An 18,545-nucleotide genomic window follows, 5' to 3' on the forward strand; every position below is an offset into this window, starting at 1 on the left:
CGAGCAAGTCCCAGGGTCACATGTTAAACACGAGGAGAGGGAGAAAGGAAGAAACCATTTCAATATCGAGCCTTTCACCACCTCAGGACGTCCCAAAGCGCTTTACAACCAATGAAATACTTTTTGAAACGTAGTCACTGTTGCAATGTAGGAAATTTGCGCACAGCAAGATCCCACACACAGCAATTGTGCATTTGTGGGGTGGAGTGTGGAGCAGTAGGGAAGTGAGTTGGAGGATATGGGGAGAAGGTGGGTAGGTGGGATTGAGGGATATGGGGAGAAGGTGGGTAGGTGGGAGTGAGGGATATGGGGAGAAGGTGGGTAGGTGGGAGTGAGGGATATGGGGAGAAGGTGGGTAGGTGGGAGTGAGGGATATGGGGAGAAGGTGGGTAGGTGGGATTGAGGGATATGGGGAGAAGGTGGGTAGGTGGGATTGAGGGATATGGGGAGAAGGTGGGTAGGTGGGAGTGAGGGATATGGGGAGAAGGTGGGTAGGTGGGAGTGAGGGATATGGGGAGAAGGTGGGTAGGTGGGAGTGAGGGATATGGGGAGAAGGTGGGTAGGTGGGATTGAGGGATATGGGGAGAAGGTGGGTAGGTGGGAGTGAGGGATATGGGGAGAAGGTGGGTAGGTGGGAGTGAGGGATATGGGGAGAAGGTGGGTAGGTGGGATTGAGGGATACGGGGAGAAGGTGGGTAGGTGGGAGTGAGGGATATGGGGAGAAGGTGGGTAGGTGGGATTGAGGGATATGGGGAGAAGGTGGGTAGGTGGGATTGAGGGATATGGGGAGAAGGTGGGTCGGTGGGACTGAGGGATATGGGGAGAAGGTGGGTAGGTGGGAGTGAGGGATATGGGGAGAAGGTGGGTCGGTGGGACTGAGGGATATGGGGAGAAGGTGGGTAGGTGGGATTGAGGGATATGCGGAGAAGGTGGGTAGGTGGGAGTGAGGGATATGGGGAGAAGGTGGGTAGGTGGGATTGAGGGATACGGGGAGAAGGTGGGTAGGTGGCAGTGAGGGATATGGGGAGAAGGTGGGTAGGTGGGATTGAGGGATACGGGGAGAAGGTGGGTAGGTGGGAGTGAGGGATATGGGGAGAAGGTGGGTAGGTGGGATTGAGGGATATGGTGAGAAGGTGGGTAGGTGGGATTGAGGGATATGGGGAGAAGGTGGGTAGGTGGGATTGAGGGATATGGTGAGAAGGTGGGTAGGTGGGAGTGAGGGATATGGGGAGAAGGTGGGTAGGTGGGATTGAGGGATATGGGGAGAAGGTGGGTAGGTGGGATTGAGGGATATGGTGAGAAGGTGGGTAGGTGGGATTGAGGGATATGGGGAGAAGGTGGGTAGGTGGGATTGAGGGATACGAGGAGAAGGTGGGTAGGTGGGATTGAGGGATACGGGGAGAAGGTGGGTAGGTGGGAGTGAGGGATATGGGGAGAAGGTGGGTAGGTGGTATTAGGGGATTTGGTGAGAAAACCCTTTGAATTTGTTCTGTGCCTCCTTCGCTGGATCTCACATCAAGGTCAGGAACGAGCAGGACGCTGACCAGCTCTCCTGCTCAGGGCTTGCACATCGCAGCCTTGTTGATTCCCTTCAGATCAGAGTCATAGTGGCTTTTGGAAAAACAGTCCACCAGACGTTTATCACAGTCGCAAATCGATCGGCTGCAGGTGTCCTTGGCATCAGCTGGGGAGAGGGAGAGGTAAGGTGTTAGCAGTGTGAAACCCCATTCATGCCTTCGTTACCTCCAGACTCCACTGTTCCAATGCTCTCCTGGCCGGCCTCCCATCTTCCACCCTCCATAAACTTGAGCTCATCCAAAACTCTGTTGCCCGTATCCCAACTCGCACCAAGTCCCGTTCACCCATCACCCCCTGTGCTCGCTGACCTACATTGGCTCCCGGTCAGGGAACGCCTCAATTTTAAAATTCTCATCCTTGTGTTCCAATCCCTCCATGGCCCTCGCCCCTCTCCCTATCTCTGTAACCTTCTCCAGCCCTACAACCCTCCCACATCTCTGCGCTCCTCCAATTCTGGCCTCTTGTCCATCCCCGATTTTAATCGCTCCACCATTGGCGGCCGTGCCTTCAGCTGCCTGGGCCCTGAGCTCTGGAATTCCCTCCCTAAACCTCTCCGCCTCTCTCTCTCCTCCTTTAGGACGCTCCTTAAAACCTACCTCTTTGACCGAGCTTTTGGTCACCTGCCCTAATATCTCCTTATGTGGCTCGGTGTCAATTTTTGTTTGATAATCGCTCCTGTGAAGCACCATGGGACGTTTCACTACATTAAAGGCGCTAAATAAATGCAAGTTGTTGTTGTATGTTTGCCACCTTCCCCTCCCACTCCCACCGCCCCCCCCCACCCCGCTGAGTGCGCTGACCCTCACTGTGGTACAGACGCTATGCATCAATAGGAACAGAAGATATGTTCTTATGTTCTAATAGGAACAGGAGTAGGCCATTCGGCCCCTCGATCCTGCTCCGCCATTCAATAAGATCATGGCTGATCTTCTACCTCAACTCCACTTTCCCGCCCGATCCCCATATCCCTTGATTCCCTTAGAGTCCAAAAATCTATCGATCTCAGTCTTGAATATATTCAATGACTCAGCATCCACAGCCCTCTGAGTGAAGAAATTCCTCCTCATCTCAGTCCTAAAATGGCTGACCCCTTATCCTGAGACTATGCCCCCCAGTTCTAGACTCTCCAGCCAGGGGAAACAACCTCTCAGCATCTATCCTGTCAAGCCCCCTCATAATCTTATATGTTTCAATGAGATCACCTGTCATTCTTCTAAACTCCAGAGAGTATGGGCCCATTCTACTCAATCTCTCCTCATAGGACAATCCTCTCATCCCAGGAATCAATCGAGTGAACCTTCGTTGCACTGCCTCTAAGGCAAGTATATCCTTCCTTAGATAAGGAGACCAAAACTGTACTCAGTACTCCAGGTGAGGTCTCACCAAAGCCCTGTACAATTGCAGTAAGACTTCCGCACTCTTGTACTTCAACCCCCTTCCAATAAAGGCCAACATGCCATTTGCCTGCCTAATTGCTTGCTGTACCTGCATGCTAACTTTTTGTGTTTCTTGTACCAGGACACCCAAATCCCTCTGAACACCAACATTTAATAGTTTCTCACCATTTAAAAAATATTCTGTTTTTCTATTCTTCCTTCCAAAGTGAATAACCTCACATTTCCCCAGATTATAGAATCATAGAAGTTACAATATGGAAACAGGCCCTTCGGCCCAACATGTCCATGTCGCCCAGTTTATACCACTAAACTAGTCCCAATTGCCTGCACTTGGCCCATATCCCTCTATACCCATCTTACCCATGTAACTGTCCAAATGCTTTTTAAAAGACAAAATTGTACCCGCCTCTACTACTGCCTCTGGCAGCTCGTTCCAGACACTCACCACCCTTTGAGTGAAAAAATTGCCCCTCTGGACCCTTTTGTATCTCTCCCCTCTCACCTTAAATCTATGCCCCCTCGTTATAGACTCCCCTACCTTTGGGAAAAGATTTTGACTATCGACCTTATCTATGCCCCTCATTATTTTATAGACTTCTATAAGATCACCCCTTAACCTCCTACTCTCCAGGGAACAAAGTCCCAGTCTGTCTAACCTCTCCCTGTAAGTCAAACCATCAAGTCCCGGTAGCATCCTAGTAAATCTTTTCTGCACTCTTTCTAGTTTAATAATATCCTTTCTATAATAGGGTGACCAGAACTGTACACAGTACAAGTGTGGCCTCACCAATGCCCTGTACAACTTCAACAAGACATCCCAACTCCTGCATTCAATGTTCTGACCAATGAAACCAAGCATGCTGAATGCCTTCTTCACCACCCTATCCACCTGTGACTCCACTTTCAAGGAGCTATGAACCTGTACTCCCAGATCTCTTTGTTCTATAACTCTCCCCAACGCCCTACCATTAACGGAGTAGGTCCTGGCCCGATTCGATCTACCAAAATGCATCACCTCACATTTATCTAAATTAAACTCCATCTGCCATTCATCGGCCCACTGGCCCAATTGATCAAGATCCCGTTGCAATCCCAGATAACCTTCTTCACTGTCCACAATGCCACCAATCTTGGTGTCATCTGCAAACTTACTAACCATGCCTCCTAAATTCTCATCCAAATCATTAATATAAATAACAAATAACAGCGGACCCAGCACCGATCCCTGAGGCACACCGCTGGACACAGGCATCCAGTTTGAAAAACAACCCTCTACAACCACCCTCTGTCTTCTGTCGTCAAGCCAATTTTGTATCCAATTGGCTACCTCACCTTGGATCCCATGAGATTTAACCTTATGTAACAACCTACCATGCGGTACCTTGTCAAATGCTTTGCTGAAGTCCATGTAGACCACGTCTACTGCACAGCCCTCCTCTATCTTCTTGGTTACCCCTTCAAAAAACTCAATCAAATTCGTGAGACATGATTTTCCTCTCACAAAACCATGCTGACTGTTCCTAATTAGTCCCTGCCTCTCCAAATGCCTGTAGATCCTGTCCCTCAGAATACCCTCTAACAACTTACCCACTACAGATGTCAGGCTCACCGGTCTGTAGTTCCCAGGCTTTTCCCTGCCGCCCTTCTTAAACAAAGGCACAACATTTGCTACCCTCCAATCTTCAGGCACCTCACCTGTAGCGGTGGATGATTCAAATATCTCTGCTAGGGGACCCGCAATTTCCTCCCTAACCTCCCATAACGTCCTGGGATACATTTCATCAGGTCCCGGAGATTTATCTACCTTGATGCGCGTTAAGACTTCCAGCACCTCCCTCTCTGTAATATGTACACTCCTCAAGACATCACTATTTATTTCCCCAAGTTCCCTAACATCCATGCCTTTCTCAACCGTAAATACCGATGTGAAATATTCATTCAGGATCTCACCCATTTCTTGTGGTTCCGCACATAGATGACCTTGTTGATCCTTAAGAGGCCCTACTCTCTCCCTAGTTACCCTTTTGCCCTTTATGTATTTGTAGAAGCTCTTTGGATTCACCTTTGCCTGATCTGCCAAAGCAATCTCATATCCCCTTTTTGCCCTCCTGATTTCTCTCTTAACTCTACTCCGGCAATCTCTATACTCTTCAAGGGATCCACTTGATCCCAGCTGCCTATGCATGTCATATGCCTCCTTCTTTTTTTTGACAAGTGCCTCAATCTCCCGAGTCATCCAAGGTTCCCTACTTCTACCAGCCTTGCCCTTCACTTTATAAGGAATGTGCTTACCCTGAACCCTGGTTAACACACTTTTGAAAGCCTCCCACTTACCAGATGTCCCTTTGCCTGCCAACAGACTCTCCCAATCAACTTCTGAAAGTTCCTGTCCAATACCATCAAAATTGGCCTTTCCCCAATTTAGAATTTTAACTTTTGGGCCAGACCTATCCTTCTCCATAGCTATCTTAAAACTAATGGAATTATGATCACTGGTCCCAAAGTGATCCCTCACGGACACTTCTGTCACCTGCCCTTCCTTATTTCCCAAGAGGAGGTCAAGTTTTGCCCCCTCTCTAGTCGGGCCATCCACATACTGAATGAGAAATTCCTCCTGAATACACTCAACAAATTTCTCTCCATCCAAGCCCCTAATGCTATGGCTGTCCCAGTCAATGTTGGGAAAGTTAAAGTCCCCTACTATTACCACCCTATTTTTCTTGCAGCTGTCTGTAATCTCCTTACATATTTGCTCCTCAATTTCCCGTTGACTATTTGGGGGTCTGTAGTACAATCCTATCAAAGTGATCTCTCCCTTCTTATTTTTCAGTTCTACCCATATAGACTCAGTGGGCGAACCCTCGGATATATCCCCTCTCACTACTGCCGTGATGTTCTCCCTAATCAAGAACGCAACTCCCCCTCCTCTCTTACCTCCTGCTCTATCTTTCCTATAGCATCTGTACCCTGGAACATTGAGCTGCCAGTCCTGCCCCTCCCTTAGCCATGTTTCAGTAATAGCTATAACATCCATCTGCCACCTTCTTGCCCACTCACTTAACCTGTCTATATCCCTTTGCAGACTCTTTGTGTCCTCCTTACAGCTTACTTTCCCACCTAGCTTTGTATCGTCAGCAAACTTGGATACATTACACTTGGTCCCTTCATCTAAGTCATTAATATAGATTGTAAATAGCTGAGGCCCAAGCACTGATCCTTACGGCACCCCACTAGTTACAGCCTGACAACCTGAGAATGACCTGTTTATCCCTACTCTCTGTTTTCTGTCCATTAACCAATCCTCTATCCATGCTAATATATTACCCCCAATCCCATGAGCCCTTATCTTGTGTAACAACCTTTTATGTGGCACCTTATCGAATGCCTTTTGAAAATCCAAATACCCTGCTAGTTACATCCTCAAAAAACTCTAATAAATTTGTGAAACATGATTTCCCTTTCATAAAACCATGTTGACTCTGTCTAATCATATTATGATTTTCTCAGTGCCCTGTTACCACTTCCTTAATAATGGATTCCAGCATTTTCCTGATGATTAATGTCGGTCTAACTGGCCTGTAGTTCCCTGTTTTCTCTCTCCCTCCTTTCTTGAATAGCGGGGTCACATTTTCTACCTTCCAATCCACAGGGACTGTTCTAGAATCTAGGGAATTTTGGAAGATCACAACCAATGCATCCACTATCTCTGCAGGCACCTCTTTTAGAACCCCAGGATGTAGGCCATCAGGTCCAGGGGATTTGTCGTCTTTTGGTCCCATTAATTTATCTAAAACTTTTCCTTTACTAATATTAATTACATTAAGTTCCTCCCTCTCATTAAACCCTTGGTTCCCCACTATTTCTGGTATGTTTTTTGTGTCTTCTACTGTGAAGACAGATACAAAATATTTGTCATTTCCTTATTCCCCATTATAATTTCTCCTGTCTCAGCCTCTAAGGGACCAACGTTTACTTTTGCTAATCTCTTCCTTTTTACGTACTTGTAGAAGCTCTTACAATCTGTTTTTATATTTCTTGCTAGTTTACTCTCATTCTATTTTCTCCCTTTTTATTAATTTTTTGGTTGTCCTTTGCTGGTTTCTAAAACTCTCCCAATCCTCAGGCTTACTACTCTTTTTGGCAACATTATAAGTCTCTTATTTTAATCTAATACTATCCTTCACTTCTCCAGTTAGCCTTTAATTTTAACTTTTTACTATTTTTCCCTGATGTGACCTTAGTCACTAATGCCCTATTGCCTTTGTTAAACTCTCTGTCCCTTCCTGACACACTCTGCTTGTTTTTACTCGTTACTCTGCTCTACAGCCTTGACTTTTCTCTTTAGATTTATAAATTGACCCTTACCTGAACCCTCCCCGCCTCTTATTAGTTTAAAGCCCTTAATTTGCTGTCCCTCATCTGTGACTCTAGACAGCGATTGTCAGAGGGAACTCGGCAAGTGGGAAGCATTGATGTCAGGCCCAGTCCATCCCTCCCCACTGTCCACACAGACAGACTTTCCCGCAGGAGTCACCGGTCAGGAGCAGGAGCAGGAACCACACCTGCTGTTCCTTCCCTAACCCAGCAGTACTGAGGCCAATTATAGTGCAGTTCCAACTGAGATCAGTTCATACCGTCATACACAAAGGGCACCGCACTTTAAGAAGGAGGTCAAGGCCGTGGACAGGGTGCAGGGGAGATTTACTAGAATCATAGAATGGTTCCAGGGATGAGGGACTTCAGTTATGTGGAGAGACTGGAGAAGCTGGGATTGTTCTCCTTAGAACAGAGAAGGTTAAGGGGAGATTTGATCGAGGTGTTCAAAATCATGAAGGGTTTTGACAGAGTGAATAAGGAGAAACTGTTTCCAGTGGCAGGAGGGTCGGTAACCAGAGGACACAGATTTAAGGTGATCGGCAAAAGAACCAGAGGGGAGATGAGGAAACATTATTTACGCAGCGAGTTGTTCTGATCTGGAATGCGCTGCCTGAAAGGGCGGTGGAAGCAGATTCAATAATAACTTTCAAAAGGGAATTGGATTAATACTTGAAGGGAAAAAATTTACAGGACTCTGGGGAAAGAGCAGGGGGAGTGGGACTAATTGGATAGCTCTTTCACAGAGCCGGCACAGGCACGATGGGCCGCATGGCCTCCCTCTGTGCTGTATGATTCTATGATCCTATGAAATGCTTTATCACTGTAACAGGGAAGGATAAGGGAGGGATATAAAAAGGGATTTCAAAATAGTGAAGATTGTGCGCCTGATTGGTGAATCAGGAACGAGGGGCACAGATTGAAATTCTCATCAGGAGAATGAGGGGGAAATTGGAAGGACTATTCTCCACACAGAGGGATCAGGGAATGTTTTATTACAAGGGAGAGACTGGAACGTCAGTTAAAAGTGAATTGGATAAGGATTTGAAAAGGCAGAATATTAAAGTTTAAGGGGAAAGGGCAGAGAGATGGGATTAAAGTGGAGAGCTCCATTTGAAGAGAGAGCACGGGCAGAATGGGCCGAATGGCCTCCTGCAGTGCTGTAAACTCTGATTTACAGAGTGAGACTTGGGGAAGCTATAGGACAGGGGGGGTATCCTTAATACACCAGGTTCATCAAACTGACAGAGGCCGGGAATCAGAGAATTCTCCCCCTCTTCTCATTCACTTACAGCAGCTCAGGAAACCGCTCCTGGTGCAGGTCCACGAGTAATGGGTCCAGTACGGGTACTCAAACCACCAGCACCGGGATTCTGACTCAAACTTCCCGTAACAAACATCATGCTGCCAACAACACCTAGGAGACAGGGATAGTTAGTCAAACTTGGAGAACAAGGGACCGTCAGTCAATATACAAGGAGCGAGGGACCGTCAGTCAATACACAGGGAGCGAGGGACCGTCAGTCAATATACAAGGAGCAAGGGACCGTCAGTCAATATACAAGGAGCAAGGGACCGTCAGTCAATACACAGGGAGCAAGGGACCATCAGTCAATACACAGGGAGCGAGGGGCCATCAGTCAATATACAAGGAGCAAGGGACCGTCAGTCAATATACAAGGAGCAAGGGACCGTCAGTCAATATACAAGGAGCAAGGGACCGTCAGTCAAGACACAGGGAGCGAGGGACCGTCTATCAATATACAAGGAGCAAGGGATCGTCAGTCAATACACAGGGAGCGAGGGACCGTCAGTCAATACACAAGGAGTGAGGGACCGTCAGTCAATACACAAGGAGCGAGGGACCGTCAGTCAATACACAAGGAGCGAGGGACCGTCAGTCAATACACAGGGAGCAAGGGGCCATCAGTCAATACACAGGGAGCGAGGGACCGTCAGTCAATACACAGGGAGCGAGGGACCGTCAGTCAATACACAGGGAGCATGGGACCATCAGTCAATATACAAGGAGCAAGGGACCGTCAGTCAATATACAAGGAGCAAGGGACCGTCAGTCAATACACAGGGAGCAAGGGGCCATCAGTCAATACACAGGGAGCGAGGGACCATCAGTCAATACACAGGGAGCAAGGGGCCATCAGTCAATATACAAGGAGCAAGGGACCATCAGTCAATACACAGGGAGCGAGGGACCATCAGTCAATATACAAGGAGCAAGGGACCGTCAGTCAATACACAGGGAGCGAGGGACCATCAGTCAATACACAGGGTGCGAGGGACCGTCAGTCAATACACAGGGAGTGAGGGACCGTCAGTCAATACACAAGGAGCGAAGGACCGTCAGTCAATACACAGGGAGCGAGGGACCGTCAGTCAATACACAGGGAGCGAGGGACCGTCAGTCAATATACAAGGAGCAAGGGACCGTCAGTCAATACACAGGGAGCAAGGGGCCATCAGTCAATACACAGGGAGCGAGGGACCGTCAGTCAATACACAGGGAGCGAGGGACCGTCAGTCAATACACAGGGAGCAAGGGACCATCAGTCAATATACAAGGAGCAAGGGACCGTCAGTCAATATACAAGGAGCAAGGGACCGTCAGTCAATACACAGGGAGCGAGGGACCGTCAATCAATATACAAGGAGCAAGGGACCGTCAGTCAATACACAGGGAGCGAGGGACCGTCAGTCAATACACAAGGAGTGAGGGACCGTCAGTCAATACACAAGGAGCGAGGGACCGTCAGTCAATACACAGGGAGCGAGGGACCGTCAGTCAATACACAGGGAGCGAGGGACCGTCAGTCAATATACAAGGAGCAAGGGACCGTCAATCAATATACAAGGAGCAAGGGACCGTCAGTCAATACACAGGGAGCGAGGGACCGTCAGTCAATACACAAGGAGTGAGGGACCATCAGTCAATACAAGGAAGTAAGGGACCATCAGTCAATACACAGGGAGCAAAGGAACATCTGGAGACTGGGTTCAGTTCTGGGCCCCGCACCTCAGGAAGGAGAGATTGGCCTTGGAGGGGGGGCAGCGCAGATTCACCAGAATGATACCGGGGATAAAAGGGTCAAATTATGAGGTGGAGATGCTGGTGGACTGGGGTGGACCAATGTAAGGAATCTTACAACACCTTGTAAGATTATCTCCTTCGTCAGGTGAGTACTCAGGAGATAATCTCCGAAAGCTTGTGATTTTAAAATAAAATTGTTGGACTATAACCTGGTGTTGTAAGATTCCTCAAATTACGAGGACAGGTTGCACAGACTGGGCTTGTGTTCCCTCGAGTTTAGAAGATTAAGGGGTGATCTAATCGAGGTGTTTAAGATGATTAAAGGATTTGATCGGGTCGATAGAGAGAAACTATTTCCTCTGGTGGGGGGAGTCCAGAACAAGGGGGCAGAACCTTAAAATTAGAGCCAGGCCGTTCAGGGCATGTTTTTACAATTCTTTTAGGAAGAGGCTTAACAGAGGTTGCAAAATCCCTTGGGAGAAAAATGGAGAGACGCAGCACAAAGCAAACCAGGCAATCGGAGCACTCAACTCAGCCTGGGCAGACATTGCCCCTGTCAGGGCAGCACATGATACTGCAGGGCTTTCAACATGTTCATTCACAGGGCAGGGCACCAGGGGGAGGGCCCGGTCCCACAGGGCACCAGGGGAAGGGCCCGGTCCCACAGGGCACCAGGGGAAGGGCCCAGTCCCACAGGGCACCAGGGGAAGGGCCCGGTCCCACAGGGCACCAGGGGAAGGGCCCAGTCCCACAGGGCACCAGGGGAAGGGCCCGGTCCCACAGGGCACCAGGGGAAGGGCCCGGTCCCACAGGGCACCAGGGGAAGGGCCCGGTCCCACAGGGCACCAGGGGAAGGGCCCAGTCCCACAGGGCACCAGGGGAAGGGCCCAGTCCCACAGGGCACCAGGGGAAGGGCCCGGTCCCACAGGGCACCAGGGGAAGGGCCCAGTCCCACAGGGCACCAGGGGAAGGGCCCAGTCCCACAGGGCACCAGGGGAAGGGCCCGGTCCCACAGGGCACCAGGGGAAGGGCCCGGTCCCACAGGGCACCAGGGGAAGGGCCCAGTCCCACAGGGCACCAGGGGAAGGGCCCAGTCCCACAGGGCACCAGGGGAAGGGCCCGGTCCCACAGGGCACCAGGGGAAGGGCCCAGTCCCACAGGGCACCAGGGGAAGGGCCCAGTCCCACAGGGCACCAGGGAGAGGGCACGGTCCCATAGGGCACCAGGGGGAGGGTCCGGTCCCACAGGGCACCAGGGGGAGGGTCCGGTCCCACAGGGCACTCACTCTGTCACCCACTCACACATCCCCGCAGGGGTCACTGGATGGGGAGCGGGAGCTCTGGCTGATTGTTCCAGTTTCTAGCCCAGGGAAGCTGTTGCCAGTTCAGTGCTGAACACAGAATGGGATGGAGTCCGTGTCCCTCCTGCTCCGGACGGCTCCGTTCAATACCGGGCAACGCATTTACCCCATGTGGAAGGTCGCCAACTCTGATTGGACAGATTCCTGGTGGTTTCCTCACATGATCTTCTGCTCCAACCGCCCCACCCAGTCAAATAGCCTTTTCGTCCCTCTCCAATATTTTTATAACTACTAAAGAAAAGTGGTCAAAGCAAATGAAAAAAAAAACATTTTTTCTTAACACCCATGAGGTTTCTCACTGAGTTGCTCGGAGCAGCATCCCGGGGATTAATTTTTAAATCCTGGGAACACCAGGACAATCCGAGGGGTTGGCGACCCCTACCTGTGAGGCACAGCACAGCATGTAATACGATATTCAGAGATCAGTGTGGGGGCAGGGACTACGTTACACTGCACCGGACTCTCCAACATTGACGGTGTGCTGGACTCTCCAACATTTACACTGTGCTGGACTCTCCAACATTTACACTGTGCTGGACTCTCCAACATTTACCCTGTGCTGGACTCTCCAACATTTACACTGTGCTGGACTCTCTAACATTTACACTGTGCTGGACTCTCCAACATTTACCCTGTGCTGGACTCTCCAACATTTACCCTGTGCTGGACTCTCCAACATTTACACTGTGCTGGACTCTCCAACATTTACACTGTGCTGGACTCTCTAACATTTACACTGTGCTGGACTCTCCAACATTTACACTGTGCTGGACTCTCTAACATTTACACTGTGCTGGACTCTCCAACATTTACCCTGTGCTGGACTCTCCAACATTTACACTGTGCTGGACTCTCTAACATTTACACTGTGCTGGACTCTCCAACATTTACCCTGTGCTGGACTCTCCAACATTTACCCTGTGCTGGACTCTCCAACATTTACACTGTGCTGGACTCTCCAACATTTACACTGTGCTGGACTCTCTAACATTTACACTGTGCTGGATTCTCCAACATTTACACTGTGCTGGACTCTCTAACATTTAACCTGTGCTGGACTCTCCAACATTTACACTGTGCTGGACTCTCTAACATTTACACTGTGCTGGACTCTCCAACATTTACCCTGTGCTGGACTCTCCAACATTTACACTGTGCTGGACTCTCCAACATTTACACTGTGCTGGACTCTCCAACATTTACCCTGTGCTGGACTCTCCAACATTTACACTGTGCTGGACTCTCTAACATTTACACTGTGCTGGACTCTCCAACATTTACACTGTGCTGGACTCTCTAACATTTAACCTGTGCTGGACTCTCCAACATTTACACTGTGCTGGACTCTCTAACATTTACACTGTGCTGGACTCTCTAACATTTACACTGTGCTGGACTCTCCAACATTTACACTGTGCTGGACTCTCCAACATTTACACTGTGCTGGACTCTCTAACATTTAACCTGTGCTGGACTCTCCAACATTTACACTGTGCTGGACTCTCTAACATTTACACTGTGCTGGACTCTCTAACATTTACACTGTGCTGGACTCTCCAACATTTACACTGTGCTGGACTCTCTAACATTTAACCTGTGCTGGACTCTCTAACATTTACACTGTGCTGGACTCTCTAACATTTACACTGTGCTGGACTCTCTAACATTTACACTGTGCTGGACTCTCTAACATTTACACTGTGCCGGACTCTCCAACATTTACCCTGTGCTGGACTCTCCAACATTTACACTGTGCTGGACTCTCTAACATTTACACTGTGCTGGACTCTCCAACATTTACACTGTGCTGGACTCTCCAACATTTACACTGCACCGGACTCTCCAACATTTACCCTGTGCTGGACTCTCCAACATTTACACTGTGCCGGACTCTCCAACATTTACCCTGTGCTGGACTCTCCAACATTTACACTGTGCTGGACTCTCTAACATTTACACTGTGCTGGACTCTCCAACATTTACACTGTGCTGGACTCTCCAACATTTACACTGCACCGGACTCTCCAACATTTACCCTGTGCTGGACTCTCCAACATTTACACTGTGCTGGACTCTCCAACATTTACACTGTGCTGGACTCTCCAACATTTACACTGTGCTGGACTCTCCAACATTTACACTGTGCTGGACTCTCCAACATTTACACTGTGCTGGACTCTCCAACATTTACACTGTGCTGGACTCTCCAACATTTACCCTGTGCTGGACTCTCCAACATTTACACTGTGCTGGACTCTCTAACATTTACACTGTGCTGGACTCTCCAACATTTACACTGTGCTGGACTCTCTAACATTTAACCTGTGCTGGACTCTCCAACATTTACACTGTGCTGGACTCTCTAACATTTACACTGTGCTGGACTCTCTAACATTTACACTGTGCTGGACTCTCCAACATTTACACTGTGCTGGACTCTCTAACATTTACACTGTGCTGGACTCTCCAACATTTACACTGTGCTGGACTCTCTAACATTTAACCTGTGCTGGACTCTCCAACATTTACACTGTGCTGGACTCTCTAACATTTACACTGTGCTGGACTCTCCAACATTTACACTGTGCTGGACTCTCTAACATTTAACCTGTGCTGGACTCTCCAACATTTACACTGTGCTGGACTCTCTAACATTTACACTGTGCTGGACTCTCTAACATTTACACTGTGCTGGACTCTCTAACATTTACACTGTGCTGGACTCTCTAACATTTACACTGTGCTGGACTCTCTAACATTTACCCTGTGCTGGACTCTCTAACATTTACACTGTGCTGGACTCTCTAACATTTACACTGTGCTGGACTCTCTAACATTTACACTGTGCTGGATTCTCTAACATTTACACTGTGCTGAACTCTCTAACATTTACACTGTGCTGGACTCTCTAACATTTACACTGTGCTGGACTCTCTAACACTGACAGTGCACTGATCGCTCTTGCACATTTCTCACCGATCCACAGCATCGAGCGGTTTGCCATGGCCACCTAACCCACAGTAACAGCCGTAGTCAAAGTAATCGAGGCGAGAGAGCCAGCGGCCCTGTCCCAGTCTACACTCGATCATACTCCCCAACTGGTCCAGTTGTCTCTTTGATCTGGTGTGAGCAGCATCAGAGAGGATCAGGCCTGAAAGATATAAACGTCACAGTTAAAGAAAGACAGATTCTCATTTCTATCGCGCCTTCACATCCTCAGGACGTCCCGAAGCGCTTTACAGCCAATGAAATATTTTTGAAGTGTAGTCACTGTTGTAATGTAGGAAACGTGGCAGCCAATTTGCGCACAGCAAGATCCCACACACAGGGTTACAGAGAGAGAGAAAGAAATACAGTTAAAGAAAGAGAGAAAGAGAGCAGGGTTAACAAGAGAGGGAGAGAGGGAGAAAGAAAGAGGGTTAGGCAGAACGAGAGAGAGAAAGGGAGAACCAGGTTCGAAAGTGAGAAAGAGAGAGAGAAAGTAACAGGGTTAGAGAGAGAGAGAGAGAGAAAGTAACAGGGTTAGAGAGAGAGAAAGTAACAGGGTTAGAGAGAGCGAGAGAGAGAGAAAGTAACAGGGCTAGAGAGAGAGAGAGAGAAAGTAACAGGGTTAGAGAGAGAGAGAGAGAAAGTAACAGGGTTAGAGAGAGAGAGAGAAAGTAACATGGTTGGAGAGAGAGAGAGAAAGTAAAAGGGTTAGAGAGAGAGAGAGAGAGAAAGTAACAGGGTTAGAGAGAGAGAAAGTAACAGGGTTAGAGAGAGCGAGAGAGAGAGAAAGTAACAGGGCTAGAGAGAGAGAGAGAGAGTGAGAGAGAAAGTAACAGGGTTAGAGAGAGAGAGAGAGAGAGAAAGTAACAGGGTTAGAGAGAGCGAGAGAAAGTAACATGGTTGGAGAGAGAGAGAGAGAAAGTAAAAGGGTTAGAGAGAGAAAGAGAGAGAAAGTAACAGGGTTAGAGAGAGAGAGAGAAAGTAACATGGTTGGAGAGAGAGAGAGAAAGTAAAAGGGTTAGATAGAGAGAGAGAGAGAAAGTAACAGGGTTAGAGAGAGAGAGAGAAAGTAACAGGGTTAGAGAGAGAGAGAGAAAGTAACAGGGTTAGAGAGAGAGAGAGAGAGAAAGTAAAAGGGTTAGAGAGAGAGAGAAAGTAACAGGGTTAGAGAGAGAGAGAGAAAGTAACAGGGTTAGAGAGAGAGAGAGAATGTAACAGGGTTAGAGAGAGAGAGAGAAAGTAACAGGGTTAGAGAGAGAGAGAGAGAGAGAGAAAGTAACAGGGTTAGAGAGAGAGAGAGAAAGTAACAGGGTTAGAGAGAGAGAGAGAAAGTAAAAGGGTTAGAGAGAGAGAGAGAGAAAGTAACAGGGTTAGAGAAAGCGAGAGAGAAAGAAGCAGTATTAGAGAGAGAGGGAAAAATAGAGAGAGTGTAATACATTTCAGTATGAACAACGAGGAGAGGCAATATAAACTAGAGGGTACAATTCTAAAAGGGGTACAGGAACAGAGAGATCTGGGGGTATATGTGCACAAATCGTTGAAGATGGCAGGGCATGTTGAGAAAGTGGTTAAAAAAGCATACAGGATCCTGGGCTTTATTAATAGAGGCATAGAGTACAAAAGCAAGGAAGTCATGATGAACCTTTATAAAACACTGGTTCGACCACAACTGGAGTATTGTGTCCAGTTCTGGGCACCGCACTTCAGGAAAGATGTGAAGGTCTTGGAGAGGGTGCAGAAGAGATTTACTGGAATGATTCCAGGGATGAGGGACTTTAGTTACGTGGATAGACTGGAGAAGCTGGGATTGTTCTCCTTGGAACAGAGAAGGTTGAGAGGAGATTTGATCGAGGTGTTCAAAATCATGAAGGGTCCAGACAGAGTAGATAGAGAGAAACTGTTCCCATTGGCGGAAGGGTCAAGAACCAGAGGACACAGATTTAAGGTGATTGGCAAAAGAACCAAAGGTGACATGAGGAAAAACTTTTTTACACAGCGAGTGGTTAGGATCTGGAATGCACTGCCCGAGGGGGTGGTGGAGGCAGATTCAATCATGGCCTTCAAAAGGGAACTGGATAAGTACTTGAAGGGAAAAGATTTGCAGGGCTACGGGGAAAGGGCGGGGGAGTGAGACGAGCTGGATTGCTCTTGCAGAGAGCCGGCACGGACTCAATGGGCCAAATGGCCTCCTTCCATGCTGTAACCTTTCTATGATTCTATGATTCTTTGATTCTACAATCCTATGACAGAGAGAAAGAGAGAACAATTTTAGAGAGACAGAGAAAGAGAGAACCAGGTTAGAGAGGGAGAGTGAGAAAGAAATAGGATTAGAGAGAGAGAGATACGGTTTATCACTGGTTTCATTTTCTCCTCCGATCTTCTCCCTCCTCCTGTGAATGTGCTGCCCTGTTCCAGGGAGCTGTATCACAGTAGCTGATCACACATCCACCGAGAGGCCAACCTTCATGTGTCAGCAGGATATTCGACCATGCCAACCCTCACAGTTGTGCTTAACATCTCTTCACCAAACATCCACAAGGTCACCTTCCAGCGGGGCCCATTCAATATTAGCTGCACCAGCCTTGTCTGACCTTTTCCCCTTCCCTAATCCGAGGCATCTTGGTGAATTGTCGTTCCTGTTACTCGTCCCACCCTGGGCTGAGTTTGAGTAACTGTGATTGGAACCCTAATCTGCACGGCTCGTTACTACAACGGTGTAATAAATCCCACCCTGACACCTTATGGGTGGTGACATGATTCTTTACTGAGATACTCAAACCGAGGCCAGATTAAGACAATTACAGTGCTCGAGCGATAGTTATAAGAACAGAATGATATTATCCCAATCCCCTCTTGAGTAGAGTCGTAACCCGACCTCTCCAACTTTACTTCTACTACTGACCTATACTTATAATCAAGGTTGGGGAAGATAATGTTGATTGGTTATTGTCAGCTTGATGAGTTTAGACTGGAGGGAGCAAGGTCGATCAGCCACGAGCAGCTTATCTCAACAGGCTAATTTCCTTAAGAGACAGGACATTGTCCAGAGCTGCAGTGACTAAGATAAGGCTGGTCGACCATGAGCAGCTAATCTGAACAAAGTGTTCTTACTAAATTCTTTTAAAGAGCTAGGGCTACAGCATTTTAGTTTGAACTGTTTCATTGCCAGGCAGCGTAATTAAAGTTATATGCACTCCATATCTCATGGCCTCTTACTCAAATCATTCTTGAATTGTCCTTTCTTACACTGCGACCCACCAGGAGAGCTCCAATTAAAACTGACTTGGCCTGTCTGACCTTCCTCATGATCCAATGCTCCCACGGTGTTGCAATTATTGAGGCAGTGTCCCAGGTTCACAGCTCACTCACAGCTGAAGGTAAATCTGTGGGGATTCAGTGAGCCAGGCCCCTCGAACACCCATTTTTAGCGAGTGTCTGCAGTTTTATATTCAATTGGCAGCGGGGTGTGTAAGGTGCAGGTTTCTCAGACTCCCTGCACAGACTAGCACAGGCCCCCTGCAGGGTAAAGATAGCACCCATGGGTGCTCTGCACATGACGAGCCCTCTCTAATTCTACAAACTCTCAGTGGAAGCTGTCTCAACCTGCGAGAAGGCAAACTAATCCCCCCGTCTACCATTCAACTCCATCTAGACCAGAGCAGCACCTTTGAAAGTCTGCCAGCCTTTAAGCTTTGCTGATTCTGCGCTTTGAGGTGATTATACACTTCTAAATACGGGCGAACAGATGGTGTGTGTCAGCAGCAGAACTCAGTCACACATCCAAAACGTTTCAGAGTCGATG

The 18,545-nt window shown here is 48.2% G+C and overlaps 1 protein-coding gene across 1 annotated transcript; it reads right to left on the minus strand.

Annotated features, from left to right (window-relative positions):
- Positions 1 to 1,285: 1,285 nt before the first annotated feature.
- Positions 1,286 to 14,950, minus strand: LOC137323243 (acidic phospholipase A2 E-like). Its single transcript, XM_067986731.1, is given in 4 exon segments — positions 1,286 to 1,684; positions 8,642 to 8,766; positions 14,732 to 14,913; positions 14,915 to 14,950. Coding segments are annotated over 4 exon segments (471 nt in total). The 3' UTR covers positions 1,286 to 1,556.
- Between the last annotated feature and the right edge of the window lie 3,595 nt (positions 14,951 to 18,545).

Source organism: Heptranchias perlo, chromosome 7, assembly GCF_035084215.1.
Source record: "Heptranchias perlo isolate sHepPer1 chromosome 7, sHepPer1.hap1, whole genome shotgun sequence".
In the NCBI taxonomy this organism is placed as follows: Eukaryota; Metazoa; Chordata; class Chondrichthyes; order Hexanchiformes; family Hexanchidae; genus Heptranchias; species Heptranchias perlo.